General features: G+C 41.9%; 3 protein-coding genes across 3 annotated transcripts; 2 read left to right on the forward strand and 1 right to left on the reverse strand.

Annotated features, from left to right (window-relative positions):
- The first annotated feature begins 1,819 nt into the window (after window positions 1-1,819).
- On the forward strand, window positions 1,820-3,998 carry LOC130191430 (DELTA-sagatoxin-Srs1a-like). Its single transcript, XM_056411087.1, has 3 exons — window positions 1,820-1,928; window positions 2,299-2,407; window positions 3,348-3,998. The coding sequence occupies exons 2-3, from the start codon at window positions 2,304-2,306 to the stop codon at window positions 3,775-3,777; spliced, it is 534 nt and encodes a 177-aa protein (XP_056267062.1). The 5' UTR covers window positions 1,820-1,928; window positions 2,299-2,303; the 3' UTR covers window positions 3,778-3,998.
- Window positions 3,999-4,531: 533 nt separating this feature from the next.
- LOC130191429 (DELTA-sagatoxin-Srs1a-like) lies at window positions 4,532-6,225 on the forward strand. The gene is made up of 3 exons (XM_056411086.1): window positions 4,532-4,633; window positions 5,155-5,281; window positions 5,386-6,225. Exons 2-3 carry the CDS (start codon window positions 5,178-5,180, stop codon window positions 5,831-5,833), a joined length of 552 nt encoding a protein of 183 aa, XP_056267061.1. The 5' UTR covers window positions 4,532-4,633; window positions 5,155-5,177; the 3' UTR covers window positions 5,834-6,225.
- Window positions 6,226-13,130: 6,905 nt separating this feature from the next.
- On the reverse strand, window positions 13,131-18,173 carry LOC130191431 (receptor activity-modifying protein 1-like). Its single transcript, XM_056411088.1, has 6 exons — window positions 17,975-18,173; window positions 17,313-17,378; window positions 17,093-17,122; window positions 15,243-15,278; window positions 14,900-15,077; window positions 13,131-14,784 (listed from the first exon to the last, which is right to left on the reverse strand). The coding sequence occupies exons 1-6, from the start codon at window positions 18,132-18,134 to the stop codon at window positions 14,535-14,537; spliced, it is 720 nt and encodes a 239-aa protein (XP_056267063.1). The 5' UTR covers window positions 18,135-18,173; the 3' UTR covers window positions 13,131-14,534.
- Between the last annotated feature and the right edge of the window lie 798 nt (window positions 18,174-18,971).

The following is an 18,971-nucleotide window of genomic DNA, read 5'->3' on the forward strand; positions in this document are numbered from 1 at the left end:
CGGGAGGCGGAGGACGTGGGGAAGGAGCCATTGAGCAATCCCTCCACTTTAAGCCCCTGGAACCAATTTGGTGTTGCGTCTGTTGTGATCCGATCACAAGATGGTCTCTATTAAATACTGTTTCATGTTTAGCCTGTGTTTATTTTTGTCACCATGACACTTTAATTGCCTCAGTAAATAGAGATTACTGATATTCTATCATTCTGTCCCCTTAATTCCTTAATTGCCTCTTATCAACTGTTCTCAGAAAGTGCAAAGATGAATCTACAGCATGATTAATAATTCACCAGCTTTATGCGAGGAGGATATTTTAATCCACACGGACATTGAATCAATAAGAGTGTGTTATTGAACAGATGACTGTGTTACAGGATGGATGGTGTCCACTTATTGCATTCAATAGAATATTATTTATTTCGAAATGTATTTGTGCAGTTCATAATGATTAAGCCTATACTTGAAGTTGTGTGGTGTTAGGAGCTGGGATGCTTACAAATATGTCCGATGAATAGAAAATTGTTAACTTTGCTATTTTGAGGTTTTTAATGTCAATTTAAACGTTAAAAAAACTATGAGTCAGTTTCTATCAAGTCTTTTCCATTAGAGTTCAATAGCTCTGGATAATTATTATCGCATCTATACGACTATTTGAATGCATCTATGCCCTTTTTCACAGGACATAAAGAGGGCCATGCTGAATATGTAGTGATTGACAGAGATTTCCTGCGATGTTCACCGGCTATCCATCAGAAAGCAAACATTAACTGGCAAAATCTGTGTGGTGCAAATGCGTTTTTACAAATGCATGTTTGATGCCATCTGGTGACTTCAAGCATTGGAGTTAAAGGATTTAAATCAAGTTGAAGGCGCCCGATGCACGATATGGAACAGCTGCCATAAGATTTTACTTGAATCGGTCGGTGGAATAATGAACTCATCTCAAAACACACTAAGTTTGCAAAACAAGCTTATTTGGGAAGACCCTCAGTCCCTATAATCGTATGAGCAAATACAACACTGCAGTGTACCACGCTGTGTTACGTAACACATTGTGCAAAAAGGGAGTGTCTCCTCTTCTTCTCCACTCCACAGTAGGCATAGTCGACAGAAAGAGAATTAGGGATTTAGGAGTCATGCAGTGCGTAGAAATGTATGGCCGATGTTGGGAGGATCCCTCAGGAATCTGTCGCAAGCCATCACCTGCAACAACAACAAGTCATCTTGAGCAATCCTGAAGTCACATTCTCAGCGAGTCAGAACATGAAACGTTCCACAACGGTCTTTATGAAATGCACATCCCGAACTGAGCCGCAAAGGGTCCCGTGAGAGCAAAGAAGGGAGTGAGTTAATTGGAAAATTATGAAATGATCCCCCTTCACCTAATAAAGTAACGGAAGAACAGCATTAGAGAGCCTGAAAAGATTTCACAACAATGTGCTGCATTGAGTTACACTTGAGGGAAGCACAATACATGAAATTGTCTTAAATCCTTAACCCTTCGACATCCATTATCCCTGTGCGGGGGTGCGTCAACATACAGAGGTTATATCAACACCAACCCTGTCCGACGTGAAGGAAAATATGCTGACACAGAGATGTTGTCTAATTAATCAATGAATTATTTTGAAGATTTTCCTAATTAGCACTATTGAAGAAGTGTCCTATATATATAGAGAGAGAGAGAGATACATAAATATAAATCTATGTATATATTGTGCATATTTGGGATATTAGGTGACCTCTCTGTGATATTTTTCCATGAGGGATGATGTATGCACACAGCACGGTGGACACGCCTGTGTTTGTGTTGGAACAAGTACTGTGGACTCATAATCACACGAGAGACTCCATTCACCTCTCCGCAGGATCTGAGAAAAAGGAAAGCAGACGCTGTTGTTTAGCACAAGTTGTGTGTTTCACTCCAAAAGGTAAATATAATTACTTTAAATTTCAGCAAGATTACAACTTTACCTGTAGTCGTTTTCTTGGTTATCCTATTCTGTCGGATAAGAACAGTTTCATGTGAGCTATATACAAAGAGGAGAACCTGTTCTGTAATTCAGGGGAAGAAAATCAGCTTGGTTTGGCTATAACATGGTAATATGCCATTTCAACAATACAAGATTTGTATTTTTCTTTTGACCGAATATGACTTTTGACCAAAATAGTCTATCTTATCTTCTCATCTTTTATTAAAAAAAAGGAAAGTGTCCATTTCCTGCACTGCACAGCACCTGCTGAATGGTGACCTGTTTGTGGATATACTGTCGTAAGCTTTACGCTCCGTTCCTCTTGCAGCCAAGATGCCAGAAACCGCAGAAGCTGCGTCAGCCACTCTCACCACCAACAGAAACTGCACCATCGAAATAACCAACATCAGCAGTGGCTACTGCCTCATTAACCCCAAGTAAGTCCACAGCTGTGTTTACCAATCTCAATGCATATAAATGTACCTCAAGACACAAACAGAAGTACATATTAATGAGTGGCCTGATACAGTGCATTAAAAGAAATAATGTGATGATTGCAGTTATGAAAAGAGGAAATAATTTGCTTCTTTTGCTTCCAACATCTGCATACAGTCGTGGCTTGGGCGTGTACTCGACAAGTTTGAGTCAACACTTTCCTTTTTCAAAAGTCACAATGCTTTGAAGTGCGTTGAGATCACAGCTCTAAATCAGCATCTTGATCCTGAATAGTAAGCAGCAGTATCCACAACTTGTTGTATCTTTAATAGTCATAGTAGAAGAACAACTTTCCAGCACAAGGTTGGTTTTACAATGTGACTATACTGTCTCGATGTAAAATAAAGTTATCTATTCAACATAAGTTATTTGATTTGGTTGGAGTCCATTCCTCAACATTAAAGTCTGTCGGTTTCCTCCACCTCTCCTAAAACAACAGGGGAAATGACTAAAACAAAACAGTAAAGTAGATAGAAATAACCCACGTCTGTGGGCATTTCCACCATACATTTATCTAGCTGTGGCAGGACAGACCATATCTTGGATGGGTGGTTTTCATGTGTGACATCACTTTACTGAGAACATCCACCTATCCATCATGCAGTGACACACACTGCCTCATTGCACATCGCATGCAGGTACACTCACTGTTGCTTAGAAGTCCACCGCAGTACTTGCACAGTCACACTCCATCCATCAGCATAAGATAGTTCAGGTACCCTGGGAAGCCCAACAGTTGAAAAGTACTCCGACAATATTCTACAAAACTTGCAAAACTCTAGTTTTTTTCCATCAAAACTCTGGGAAGTGTGACATGAAAGTTATCGGCTGACCGGTAAATTGATGGTAAAGATGTGACCCCCCCCCCGCTCTCTTGTACAGGGTCTACATGTCCAGTGGTTTCTGTCACCACCCGCCCCAGCCGACGGTTCGTACCTCCAAGACTGAAGTGTGCTCCTTCACCAAGGACAACAACACCGCCACGGGCGCCGTCGGCCTGCTGACCTACGACCTGTTCCACATGCAGAGCCGGGTTTGCACCCAGCGCATGGCCATCATGTTCTCTGTGCCTTTTGACCACAACTTCTACAATAACCGGCTGGCCGTGGGCGTGGTTGAGCTTTCTCGTGACTGCGACAAACAACTGTACAAGCAGCTGTATGATGGGAAAGACCTGACGAGCTTCACCCGCTCCGACACACACGGCTGTGGGCTAATATACCAGACCACAAATTTTGATCTGAGGGCTACAATGTCTTCAATTGGAAAAGCCATTGTCAAAGTGGAGCTCTATGATAAAATGGGTCATTAGGTTGTATTTCGTTGCTTTTGTACCCGACAGAATAAATAAACTTCATTTGATTTGATTGCCGCCACATGTCGGATTCTGCTGTCATCTGTACTTTGTGTCCACTGAAAGATCTCAATATCTGACAGCCAGCTCATTGATTCTCCATCAGCTAATTTCTTGGGCTTATGTGCATTGTGCACTCCCTTTTTCTTTGATCATGGTAATAAAACATTCAGACTCAATGTTTGTGTTGTGTGCATGTCTTTCATTAATACTGACGAAGAGTAATCATTTCTTAATCTCTCAGCGGGATCCATCCAATTCTAATGAGTAGCAACAGATGGAATATCTGCATAGATGTTTTTTTAATCGGCATGATGACAGTATTGTTCTTCACTGGCTGTGACACCCTCCATCAATGTGTAGTTATAGTGTGGTATTGGTATACAAGAGAAAGAAAGACTAAGAGTTAAAGTATCTCCAGCGAAGTCTGTCTGGACGTGTTCGTTATCGTCTCTTTTGTGAAATTCCGTAAGAATTAGATAACAGAACAACCGATGTCCATGATCTGAATCCTAAAGGAGAAAATGAGTGTGCTGGAAACTGTTCAACCACAAACAAGGGTGTGGCGCTTTTATCCCTTAGGGGAAAATACAAGAATCCAGGTTCCCAGCATTTTGTTTTGTGCGAGTGATAAATGTGTGTTGAGCTAGGGTGTGCCTGTCACGGGGTGTTGCTACAAGTGGGAGGGTTTTACTGGATGATGACATACATCCTTGTTTGGCAAAAAAAGAAGAAGAAAAAACTACCGGCAACTCCCTTTCAGGTAACTTCTCCCACTTTGGGACTCGGGAGCATCAACAGAGGTTCTCAGCAGGTAAGTCACCGAGAACATTTGGTTAAAAAAATACTTTAAATAAAGAGGCAGGAGAGAGAATGGCTCATTAGCTGGAAATAAAAGGTTATTTGTAGAAGCCTTCAGACGCCTGATGGGGTATTTGTTTGATTTGTATCTTATATCTGTTGATAAAAGGGGTGATCGTTTTCTCTCGTGTTCTCACTCTAACTTCATTATTGCATGCTACCTCGGGCTGTAATTGAAGAAGTACTCTCTAATGAGGCAAAGAGAGTCTGCAGTTATTCTCTGATTGTTCACAATTGTTTTGAAATCTCATTAGCCTCTTTGAAATGCATCATTCATACCCAGTGCCAGTTCATGTGCACCTTTTGAAGGTCAATGCAATGCCGATGGAGCACGTCGGCTGAGCAGAGGCACAGGGAGAGATGTTATATTGGAGTCGTGATGCTCATGATTCCCCGTGTGTCTCGAGGTAGTCACCGCTTTGATGCCCTTTGGTTCAGATGGTTAACACTTTAATTACCTTTTCGTTTTCCAAGCACATCTCAACACCCATTGCAACATGACAGAGTCAGCCGAAGATGTGGCAGCCGATGTGTGCAGCAAGCGGAGCGTTACCATTGAAATCGGGAATATCACCAACAACTACTGCCTCGTCAACCCCAAGTAAGCCCCGACTGTTTGCCATTTACTTTAAGGCTTGAAACCTATTACACAGATACAAAAGAATATGTGGATATATATATGTGTGTGTGTGTGTTTACGGTTAGGGTGTTCCTTGAAAATGGGGAGACGTACAACCCACCTCAACCCACAGTGCGCCCCCTGAAGACAGAGGTGTGCACCTTCTCCAAGTCTAGTGGCAGAGCAACCGGCAGCATTGGCGTGCTGACCTACGACCTATTAGAGAGGTCGCAAAACGACTACATTGAGACTCTGGCCATCATGTTCTCGGTCCCGTGGGACTACAACCTGTACAAGAACTGGTTCGCGGTGGGCCTCTACAAGAAGGGCCGCAACTGCGATAAGGATTTGTTCAAAGAAATGTACTACGAGAAGAAACAGCACGAGCACGGGTTTGCCAGAGAGGACGCTGTTGGATCAGGAATCAATTATGTGGGCAAATACTTAGACGTCAAGGCCACAATGAGTCCCCTGGGCAATGCCATCATGAAGGTGGAGCTGTGGGATAAGCTTTTCACACCCATGGGCCATTAGGCTTACCACAGACCCCTAACCAGTATTCCTGTCATGAGGCCCAGCAGCATAATTTATCCCTCAGACAACACGCATGATTAAACAGATGTATTCCAGCTGACATGTGTCTGTATACCTGCATATTACCCCTCGGTAAATCAGCTTAAAATCAGAGTTTAGTTTGTTTATAAATCCAGGATGCAATAACCCCATTTTATAGCCAAAGCCTCTGTCAGTTTTTTTTTTTTTTTATAGCATCGGGTTTTAAAATGGCATCTTTAGAAATGAGAATCAAAGGATGACTCACCGGAGGACGAGGGCAGAGAGCTTAATAAAACACACTGAGAGCGTGTCTGTATTTACCCTGACACTGTAGTCTGTGGAATAAAATAAAGCTTTTTTTGCTGAAGCTATTTCTCTGTGTGTGTTGAGCTCTGAATTTGTTTGCCTTAAAGGATTTAGTTTTGAGAAGCAATAAAGTGCCGTGTTTCCACATAGCATGAGAGCAGCGTGGGGACACACCCGGTCGGGTGTTGCACAACTTTAAAGCATATCCATCATTGCTAATAAGCTGTTTACTGAACACCAAACACCCTTACATGTGATAATGTAAGACTCTAACCACTTTTTAAAGAGGTCAGTGCATCATATTCAAATATTTGTTTGTAATGCAAAAAAAAAAGTTTCACCTGAGGGTCTTCCCAATTAAGTTTGTTTGTTGGGCCTTTCTCCTCAAAATAAACACCTGTATGGTTTTTTCCAGAGCATATGATTACGACATCTTTGCTTTGGATTTCGATTTCGATTTTCCGCTGCCTTCTCTTATCTTCTTTACGTAACTTGCAGCTAAATTGTACATGTTTATGAACCATCAGAGGAGCTATAGCACAGCAGTAAGGACGGACTGATTGCTACTATTCATTTATAATCATAACAATACATCCTAACTAATGGCTCAACAAGCACCTTCATGAAAACACATATTACATTCTGGGCTTGACATTCAGGAGAACAGTATGTCCAGGTTCTTGAGGTGCAGAAGGCTTTGATTGTCTGCTTGGCAACAGAACCGGAGGGAACAGGGAAAGGTCTTCAGTTATGTGGTTATTGTTCAAAACACATTCCCTAGTTCATTTTTATGAATCAATATCTTCCAGGCGAATAAATAGATACATTTGCTTTTTGTTTGTTTGTTTGTGATTGTCATCCTGGTTCTATGAGCGGACTCAGGTGAAGACCCCATTATTTTTGACTGCTCAGCGACTCATTACGCTTCCGAAACGCTTCATAATTCTTTAATTGGTGAGAAATGACAATCTTGACGTGTTATCTAATCATCTAACAACTTGTTTTGCAGCCAATTTAGAGCAGAAACAGTCATTAACCTCAGGGGAACGTGGGGGCTGCATGGCAGGAGGCAGCGTCGGCTCATCATTTACATCACAGGCGGCGTTATCTGGTTCCCCTGATTCCATTCAGCGTCTCAACACGGCGTTCCTGATCGGGTTTTCCCGTGAGATTCTTGATTTTGCTGCATAACTGTTCCAAGCACAAAGCAGCCCAGATCAAAGGTTTTTACACACTGTCGCCGTTGGATTTGCATAAAATCCATATATAATATAGAGGCATAAACTAGGCCTGTTTGGGCTCAATGCCTGAAGCATTGTTGAGTGGTGTATCAGGAAAATGAAAGACGGTCCCTCTAAACAGACGAGGGACACAAGGCGGGAGCTTTTGTTTGCCACAGCTTTAAAATGATAAGTTCCCACACATTCTTTTCATATTTTCCTTTCAATCTCTCCTCTGTGTTTACTATACCTGCTCATAAGTCCTCTTTCATGGTTTGTACCACATTTGATCCCTTTGTGTATGTGTGAGGGAGTGCTTGTGTGTTTGTGTCTGCGTTTGTGCGTACAGTAATTGTGTTTACTGTACACCTTCATGATGAGCATCTCTGCATTTGATATATATATGTTTATATATATATATGTATATATATATATATATATATATATATAGACACACATATATATATATATATATATATATAGAAGTATGAGCATCTCTGCATTTGATATATACAGGACTGTCTCAGACAATTAGAATATTGTGATGAAGTTCTTTATTTTCTGTAATACAATTTAAAAAACAAAAATGTCATGCATTCTGGATTCATTACAAATCAACTGAAATATTGCAAGCCTTTTATTCTTTTAATATTGCTGATTATGGCTTACAGCTTAAGAAAACTCAAATATCCAATCTCTAAATATTAGAATATCATGAAAAAGTATACTAGTAGGGTATTAAACAAATCACTTGAATTGTCTAATTAACTCGAAACACCTGCAAGGGTTTCCTGAGCCTTGACAAACACTCAGCTGTTATAAATCTTTTTTTTTACTTGGTCTGAGGAAATATTAAAATTTTATGAGATAGGATTTTAGAGTTTTCTTAAGCTGTAAGCCATAATCAGCAATATTAAAAGAATAAAAGGCTTGCAATATTTCAGTTGATTTGTAATGAATCCAGAATGCATGACATTTTTGTTTTTTTAATTGCATTACAGAAAATAAAGAACTTTATCACAATATTCTAATTTTCTGAGACAGTCCTGTATATATATAGACACACATATATATATATATATATATATATAGAAGTATGAGCATCTCTGCATTTGATATATATATATTATTTTGTGCATTGTGTGATTTCTTTAGTCTGAAAAAGAATCTTTCAAGAATAAATTGGGATTAGACTTCATTATGTGCAATACGTATTTTCCGGTGCATATAAACTTCAGAAGCTCAGCTTTGGTGGATTGAAACTGAAGCCTTTTTTTTTTACCAACAAACAGCAGTGACTCTAGCTGTTTGTCATGGCGAAAGCATCTGTCGACTCCGTCCCAGATGAGGAGAGGAAAGGGAGTTGGTGAGTGAAGGTGCTCCAACCAACACAGTCTCTCTTTTCATAAGACATCAATCAGCTGATCACTAAAACAACAGTGAGGCCGGCTAAAGCCTCGCCAAGGGATGAGCAGAGGAGAGCGGAAACAGGTCTCAATTTATTCAGCCTTTTTCAGCACTTTTAAGATTTTTTTGCAAGCATTTTTGTTTTATGTTTCTGTATTTTTACAACATTCTGTTGAACTGACACTGTAGTTATGCTATGAGTAGAAACAACATGCCACCAAGATTGCACAGCGGCTGTCTCTCTTCATGAAAGAAAGGAGACATTTAAATTTTTCAGATTCTCAACAAAGCCGGACCGATCAACGCAAAGCTCCCGGTGCATTAACTGGGTCCCATCAAAATCTCTCTTGATTAAAGATTCAGTTTCCAAGCTAGTTTGAATTTACATCTTTCTATTTGCTTTGAAACAAAACCTATACTTCTATTCCACTTCAAGCCTACAGTGCCTGAGTATTGTATGAATATGTATTGTGTATTGACTCAAACTGGGTGTGTCCAAACAGAAGCTTAAAGGAATTGATTTATGGGATTTGGGTGCAAGCTGCAGAACTTCAACCGCCTAAATAACTGCATGACCACAGATACATCAGCAGTATGATATAGATACTTCTCTCATGGAAGTGAATAGACCTATACTCAAAAGGTGCCATTTGTGTGAGTGCCCTCAACTGCTAAATGTGCTCTCAAAGACTGCCATCTAGAGGCCTAGATGTCTGATATCAAGTGTACTCACACAGTTTACATCTTAGATGCTCTCGGCACTCAAGGCATGCCGGGATAAAAGCACTGGATACCATGACAAAGGAAACATAAAGCTCAAAAACAACACAACTCAATCACTTCTGTTTTTTTCAGTCAGTCACCAAAACCAGGAGCGAAAAATCAAACACATCCATACAGTGTTCATTGAGACTTGTATTGTGTCCCTAGAAACCTCCTCACTATTATTAGCAGACTGGTAATCCCCAGCTCTCATCATATCTTGACATGCAGCAGGGGACCGGCTCTTGAATAGTTCACTGTATTTCTGCCCGGCAACAGGCCCCCGCAGTCGGGTCGTTGGAGCTCGATTACAGGGCTCAGTCTCCGTCGGGTTCCCCACCAGAGAGTCTGGGGGTAGAACAATAAATAGATAAGCTGGAGTTGCGCTGTTTGTTTTGCTTTTCAAAAAGTTCAGTGGGCCATTTTTTTCACGGACTGTCCGTAATTAGTTTGGATTAGACGTGAGGGTCGAAGATCATGTTGTTCCCAGCAGGCTTTGGAATTTGTCTCATGTTACTTTGTTGTTTTATAGATTCTGTGCAGATGTGTCTCATGTCACAATACAGATAACCTGAAGGAGAACTCGACAGCTCTCTAATTTACACTTGAATTATTATATTTAAATAAAAATGATCTGCCACAAAGCTTCTTTCTCACTACCTCTAAGGATGTAATGAATATTGTTTTAAACCCTTATTCAGTTAAAAGTATGAATCCATCAAACCAATTGACATTCATGCTATCACCATGTAACCCCAAAGGACTTTGAGACTACTTTATCTGACCAGAGCGCGCAGTACGTCAAAGCGTGTGAACTACAGGACAAGAGCGCTGATCGTCACACACGTGTCATGGAAATTAACCTGCACAATTTACTAATTATAGAGCATGTATGATCTGAATTGCTATTATAGTTATGAATCACAACGTCATAGGAGTGATGAACCCACAGAGAAGTATGGCATGACTCTCAGATGTTCCCCCTGTCCCTTCAGGCCTCCCTCCAAAGCCAATCCCCCAAAGTTATCACAATGAAGATAATAATTAGTTTGCTGTTGATATTGTTCTTTGTTGTTACCAGCAGCATCTTTTAGGTCATTTCCCAGAGCTGGCCATATGCAATGTTTTAACTTCCTGATTCAGATGTGTCCCTGTGGTTGTTTCGCAGGTATGTCTTCCTTCAAGTTGTCCAGCTGCAGCTGCACGGCCTCGTTTTTTTCTTCTTTTTCCGAGGATAAATCTCTCTGGATCTTAGTGTTGACCTTCACAGGCTGCCGCAGGTCCTGCTCCTTTTCCATCCTCGTGAAAGAATGGAGAAAGGAACTCAGAGCTGTCACTCACATGATCAGCTGGCAGGGGAGCACGGTTGTTCATGCTCTGTGTTTCTTTGACTTCATCCTGACTGATCGAGCAGCTGATGTCAAACCTCCTCGGTGTCATCCAGCTGTAGGGTCAGCGTGGACACAGCGGTGCCAGGTGTTTGGATGTCGCACAACCAAGTAATTACTCGTGTCACACTGGATGAATCACATCGGTGGATGCAATCTTTTAATTTGTTGTCAAGCCTCGCAAAAGTCCAGTCTGGAAGCGCTTTAATAAACTAGTCGGTTTAAGAAAAAAAACGCGTAAACAAACTGATTTTTGTGGATAAATACATCTGTAAAACCGATGCGGTGTCAATAACCTATCACAGACTCCAGGGAGCTGACTTTCTCTGACTTTTTCTGGCCGCCCGTGGAGGCTGACCAGGTGTCATCATTGATGCTGATGCTGGTGAATGCGCCTCCATAAGAGGCGGTGAAGCTGACACGTTCAGCCACGTCTTACTGCCTCAGCCAAAAGTCCCCAGCAACACCATTAAGTCTGCCAAATGGACCAGCAGTGGATGTGCAGATGCCCTGACCTGCTGTCCTTCTATCCACTCTGGAAGATCTCTGGGTCACAGCAGCGGTCGGCTCCCTCAATGAGAAGACCCAGAGGCCCTCGGCTCAGGCTCCAGAGCCAAACGCTGCTGCTGGAGACACAGCTCTTGGGTGTGATTACCACTGCAGAGGTGCAAGGTCTCTGATATCGTCTGTCTCCATTCTAGAAATGTACAGTGTAGACACACAATCATTGGTGTGCCATATATATTTAACATGTAACATGTAACATTTACATTTTCGAGACACCACGACCACAAAGTGAAACTGAAACACTGTTTAGTTTCGGTTCTTCTTTTACTTTTATTTTCATTATCATCATTGTTAAATCATTAAGCTAAAATAAATTGGTGTATGACCGGTGTGTTTTGTCTATGTTGTTATGTCAATTGTTCATTTTTAGCTTATATTCAAATAGAATAATAATTAGCTTTATCAATTCCACTTGTTGATATTTAATTTAGTGGAAATACAAGTTTTAAAGTGTTCCTGGCTCCTTTTCCTCAACCTTTCATATGTTTCAATAAAAACTATCTACAAACTATATTGTCAGTTTTTACATAACAAAATATATATCTGGAGAAGTTTAAGAACTTAAAGAGAGCAGTTGCAACCCCACAGCGTCAAGTCATCCCACTTCAGTGTCAGCCCAGATCGTTGAAACTGAGGCCCACAGCAACGTGTTCAGATCTGCAGATGTGTATACAATTTGATGCATCTCAACATATTGTGTAATTGTGCTGTGGCATTGCCGAGGGACAGCAGAATAACCTATTGGCCTCATGTACTCCCTTCACAGTACTGTTGCTATGAGATGCCCAGATCTACCCAATCAGAACAAACATGTACACTTATAGATGAGCCTTTTGTCTGTACACAAAGATAATCAACTGCTGATCAATGAAAGTGATACCACTGTTGCTTAAGAAGAAAATAGACAATTTGAATTAACCTTTAATTAATAGGCAACCCAAAATGACCACTCTGTTACTGTATCATAGTAGGCAACTAGAGGGCAGTGTTTCCTCACTGAACACAAACCCATGCACTGAGGACTCGACTTGTTTACTGAACACCCAAACACATTGTTTGCTGGAACATATGATGTGTCTCACGAAACACGATGGATCTTGTTTTCACAATCATAACTTGCATAATGGCATGAGAGAGCTGGTTTCTGACCGGCTGCAACAGTAAGGAGTAACACATGAGATCAGAAGGGGGTGGGGACGAGGATGACCCCACATCCAGAGAGGAAGAAGGTCACCGAACACACTTTCCCACAAAGCCCTGCCAGATATGTGCACACATGCACACAAACACACAAACACAGGCCCACCCTGCAGTGTCATCTTTGCCAGATGAGGGTGTGATGCACGAATGCTGTCACTGCTTCCTTCACTAAACACTATAGTGTCGTGTACAACCGCAGCGCAATACACTGCTCACTGAAGATACAGTGTAACACTACCTGAGGCACAAAGCAATACCATCTGCACTGCACTCAAGGGAAAGGAGTGTTTCATCAAATACTGACAAAGGTTAAAGGCTACTTTAGCCAGAATGAAGCTGCAACGCTGTTAATGCATTTTAATGAAGAACATGAGCTGGACTGAATACTATCTTTCATGTCATGGTTGACTAAAACCAAATAAGAAGCAGCTTTGATGGCGTTTATTCCTCCGACAGTCTGGGTGAGTAGAAAACGAGCAACAGCCGACAATCCAGCTATAGATTTAATTGTCTAAAATATATCAAAGTATATCGAAATACATACAGTAAATGGTGTGAGAAGAGGCAGAATGTGTTCTCTCAGATAGTACAGTAAGTCCACTAAGTTCTCACAATGGCATAATTATAACACATTATATAAATACACATTTTGATCCAAGAGTGAACAGAACATAACCACATTTTCATGATTCAGGCGAAAGATAACACTTATATCTTTGTGTCGTTGCTCAGTGTTTATCGCTAGGCTGCGCAGACAATTGTCTGTCTGTCTGTCTGACTGTCTGACTGTCTGTCTCTCGGTCTGTGTGTCTCTCTGTCTGTCTGTCTGTGTGTCTTGTCTGTCTGTCTGTGTCTGTCTGTGTGTCTGTCTGACTGTCTGTCTCTCTGTCTGTGTGTCTCTCTGTGTGTCTGTCTGTCTGTCTGAACTGGAAGGAGACGTTTCAGAAACCTTGTTAAAGCTCATCATGTGATCATGAGGATTGTCGGTGTTTGGACAGCGTCTGTAAATCAGGTGCTGGAGGATTGGAAAGTAGACAATACCAGGAAGAGACGTCTCCCTTTCTGGGCATTGTGCCCCATCTGTGACCTCTGACCCCAGACGCTACGACTCACACAACCAGCTCCATGCGCCACGCTCCACTCATGTTCCAGTTCTTTCCGTGCACACATAGAGGACCTCTTCCCTAGACCATGGACTCATACCGTCACACTGAAACACAGTCTAGGCATCACATGTCCTGTATACAAGCTGTACATAGTCAAGTTAGTGGCTCAAAGCAGGGTTAAGTTTGAGTGACTGCAAAAAAAACTATTTGCATCAGGAGAGTTCAGGGTTTCGGTAACAAAAAAATGAGCTTTTTTTGATCGTCACAACTACCGTCCAACTCAATGAGGACTTCAGCCAGCTTCACAGCTGTTGTCGTTATAACCCTGAATACTGAGTTCTCCAGTAAAGATCAAGGTCCGTTTTCTAAATAGTGTCTGCAAATTGGATGTGACCAGTAGAGACATCTTCAGATCTCCAGTGGTGATAAAACAAGGCTCTTCTCACAGCACGTTACAGGAACTTATAATAGCGTTGATTTTGTCACAGTCTCTATTGGCATCGGGGAGGTGGTTATTGACACGGTCATTGTGATGCCACTGATTATGACACTCACTCCTAATCAGTGTCATCTGCTTGACGCGGTTCCCCCGCGGATATCTCAGACGTCTCGGTGCTCTGCAAGGTCACCGGCGAGATCAAGACGCAGCTGCGGCCTCAGGTTAGGAAAGGGGAAAAACGCGATATCCTTGATGATTTTGAGAAGAGCCGAGGTTTGGGGACTTTCAGGAGCTGCCGTCCCCATCCTTGGTCTTGAGCACCACGAGGCCAACCATGACAGGGATCAGGCAGATGGGAGTTATCACCAGGGCAAAGACGATGACTGGCGGCGGGTCGCTTAGCTCCTCCGTGGGACAATCCTTGAAGAACTCGGAGTGAATGTCCACAAAGGTTTGCTCCACCAGGGGGTTGGGCCACGGGATCTCTAGACAGTCGGATATCTCCTCCGTGCAGAGGCTTAGGTTACTGTACAAACTGCAGTGTGGAGACAGGGAGTGTGCAGAAGATGATTCAGACGTCAGCAAATATTTAACACTGTTTTCGAATGAATGAACACACACACACACACGCACACACACACTCTACTTACCCGCTCACATTGCTCCAAGTGCACCAGTCAGTGCTGTTCAGTGATGTCATTGTGGTGTAGAAATTGTGGAGACATAGATGATGAAGCAGATCGGAAAGGCAGATCATTGTCGGTGCACCGTAGAACTGATCACACACACTGCAGTATTCCATACAGTGGTGAGAATAATTCCCACAAGCTGTTTGAATGAAAGAGTTAGAGAGAGAGAAAGAGACATTGAGATTAGAAAATGACAATAGAAATTGAGCTGGACATTCTCAAAAGATCCACATTAAACGATGGGTCTCCAGAAAGGCATACGATTATATGAATATGTGTTATGTTGTCAAGTTATGCCACTTACTAAATGACAAGGTTGGCTCTGCTCCATGAGTGGCATCTTAAAACAGAAGACCAAGAGGTTTAGATTGAAAACTTTACATCAAGTAGTGAAGGCAGTTGACATACACTTTCTTTAAATCTGTCATTCTTATTCAGTTCAATAAATAACATACATCCTATCAAATTCCAATGCAAAGAGTATTTCAGTCTATTGTCGCTCATGAGCTCTTTCACATGCTGTCTACAGTAATACTGAGGCAGGCATTTGCAGCTGTAGAAGGGAGACCACACACTCACCGCAGAGGAAGGAGAGGAATACCCCAATGAAACCAAGTGCTCCCTTCATGTCAGAAAAAAAATGAATAAAGGTGCGTTTTCCCCAACCGGTGACCATGTATAACAAACCTAAACTTCTGAGACTATGTACAGCGAGGCATAACAGGAAACCGGACAGGATGGAAGAGACGCAGTGTAACCTTCGGTTACCAGATGTCCAAACAGTGTTACCCGCGGTTACCAGATGTTCTCCGAAGATCTGTCTGACGGCCCTGCGCCTTGGCAGCCGCTCTTCCCCTCTCCAACACACGTTTCCTGAGGATTTTCTTCCTTTTTTAACGGGGTGGAGGCAACAAAGATTCTCCTCTCCATTCTCCCAAATAAAAGGGAGCACACCCAAGCTGGGCTGGACTCACATCTGAAAACCCTTTACTCTTTAACTCTTGTTCTGCTTTTTAGTCTCAGTTTCTCACAGTCGAAGGCCTGGCCAGCTCACAGCATGTGATTTATTTGCCTTTTGGGCTGCCTCTGCCAAATAGGAAACATAAGTAAACATTTAGGGCTTAGCTTTTTGGGGTAGATGTAATCATGACTCTGCACGGTGTGCTGCGGAGACAGCGATGATTTCATGTTTCGGTTCATTAAGAAAGAAAGAAGAAGTTATTAGTCAGTGCTGACCAGCTGCTCAAGAGGCCAGCTAACTGATATGTCCAAAACAAGTGTTGGAAACTTCATTTTTTTAAATATCTGATGATGTGCGACATCTGTGCGGTCCTTCTCTGTCATCACTGGCCATTTTAAAGAGCGCTGGGAGAGAGGTGGTTTAATTGATTTAAAAGAAAAATGTGATCTACGGATGTTTTCTCACGACCAACTTGTGACTTTATGTCACTGGATCCACATGTTGGGCCTCTGACAACATCTGTTTGCAGAGCAACATTGTGATTTAGTCATGACATCAGGAAATGTGTCTTTTCAGCAGAGGAGGAGCAACGGGTTGGTGGGAGTTGGCAGGGGAAGGAGGGGGGACAGTCAGGGGAAGAGAAAAAAAGGAAGGCACAAGAGGAGGAACAGTGAAAGGGGCGCTGCTCCAAAGTTGTTTCACAACCCCCGGAGTTCATGCGTTGATCACAGACGTTGCATGGGTGAATGACGAACAAAATTCAGGAAGTTGAGCCAGGTGGGGTCTTTTCATGATGAGGTTTAAGTTAACCTTTGACCCAAATCCACTACGGGCCTCGTGTCTACTGTTGTTGAGCCGTCACTGGTGGAGACCTCCCGAGGAGTTTTTCTTGGATTCTCATGACAGTACACACGGAGAGATCTTGGCAGAAACCAGGATCTCTGTGTTCTGTGTTTGTCAGTTCCAGGCCAAGTAAATGAGTTGAAGCAACTGATGCAAATCAATCCCCAAGTGACTAGTTTGTAACTGTTTGTAACTGTAAAATATAGAACATGGACATAACTTTCATATATTTCTGCTGAGTTAAAGTAAGATTCAATTGTAACTGGATGATTATCAGATTTAATTTGTTAAAGAAAGACAGATATGTAGTTTACAGAGTATAAAGTAAGTATAAAGTAAAAGAATCTTACTGGCAGCCGTCATCTCTGTTGAGCGATACCCTGAAGAGAAAGGAGGTGATGTTAGTCAAAGGATGCATGGTCATAAAGCCTATATATATATACTGTATAAAAAACTAAAAATATATTTGAAAAATATATTTATATATATATTTATTTATATTCATATATATATATATATATGTATATATATATATTTTTATATATTATTTTTTTCATACACATACGGTACCTATCGTTGTGGCCGGTTGTGCCGCCAACTTTTCATCAACCAGGCAAACTACTGTTGTGCATCCTCCTATAAGATGAATAAAATAATAGGAGAACTAAACATTAAATTGAAGATGTCAATTTAAAAAAAAACTGTTACACCTATTAAATTGAATTAGAATTATATTCATGTGTATCTAAATTGGAGAACTTGTGAAAATAGAGGAGGCAAGGGAAATAACAAGGAGTAAGCCCTAGGGAGTGTAGAGATCAACGTATCCTCCTTTTGTCTGCCACTCTTGATGAAATTCTAATATATTCAACGGTAGGATGTATAAACTTACATTACACTCACCACACACGAATAACACATTCTATTTCATGAATAGGAGCAAATAGTAACGACAGCATGAATCATAAAACCCACTGTCATGATCTGGTGATAACATTCTCCACAGACACTGAAATAGAAACTCTTCTTCAAGAACAAATGTGTTGAGGCAGCTTGGTCAAAATCACTCAAGCATAAAACTCAATCATGTGACATGCTAAGCTCCTTTCTTAAAACCACTCAATCATTGAAAGCCCCTAAGCATTCCTCTTGAGAGGTGAGATAGAGGACAAGTAAAGACGTTATATCATAGAAAAGTATAAAGACATGGACAGAATAAAGTGTCTACTTACCCCAGATGAGAAGATTTAGAAAACACCCAGAAATCATAAATGCGAAATTAGTGGCTGTCATTTTGCCTGACAACGCTCTGTCCGTCTTCCCTGGTGGGTAGGAATTACATATCTCAACCTTTTTGCAGGAAGGCTCTATAAAACAACAGGAAGCCCTCATTTCCTAGGATGGGCGGATTCACACAATGGGACAGAGCGCCTCTGATAAGGTTAGAACTACATGTGGTCCACTGGTGCACCCCCATCACACTCTCTCTGTATCTGTTTATTTCTCTCATCCCACCCTCTGCTTTAAACAGAAGGAGAGAAGTTGGTGGGAGCCCCACCCTCTCTTTTTCTCTCTTTTTCTCTGTCTCTACCTTTTCCTTTAAATTATGCTATTATCAAGACAGGCAATATGTTTGATGTCAATACTGGGTGTGCACATGTGGACGAATAGCATGTGAGCGGTTTTATTCCCAAAGGATTCATGATGCAACTACTTATCCTTCCGACTGTAGATGGTTCAACAGAAATGCATCGCTTGGGAAGTTCTTGGGTCCAATTCTACTTCCTGTCAGCTGATGTCAGTCACATACACTGCAGGAAATAAACTGAAATACATTTGGATTGTTTACGTTCACAACAACCATGGTTGTAAGTGATTCCGATGAAGCCAACGGAACCACGTTGTCCATGAAGAGCGGATGAAGTGGTTCCGTTGGCTTCATCGGGCCGTGAACTTCAGCGCGCACTGGGGCGCTCCGCTGCCGAGTGTGACGTTGTCGAGATGAGCGTCGGCACCTCCAAGTTCGAGGCCATGGTTCTCTGACGAGGCCATGGTTCTCTGACGAGGCCATGGTTCTCTGGGTTGGGGAGTGAGACAATGCCCCAAGTGAGGAGGTTCAAGTATCTCAGGTTCTTGTTTCTGAATGAAGGTGAAGGCATTGACCCTGACCACTACGGTAAAGAGGGACCTGAACCGGAAATACAAAGCTCTCAAGTTACCAGTCCGGCT

This window comes from Pseudoliparis swirei, unplaced genomic scaffold (genome assembly GCF_029220125.1).
Source record: "Pseudoliparis swirei isolate HS2019 ecotype Mariana Trench unplaced genomic scaffold, NWPU_hadal_v1 hadal_64, whole genome shotgun sequence".
Classification (NCBI taxonomy): domain Eukaryota; kingdom Metazoa; phylum Chordata; class Actinopteri; order Perciformes; family Liparidae; genus Pseudoliparis; species Pseudoliparis swirei.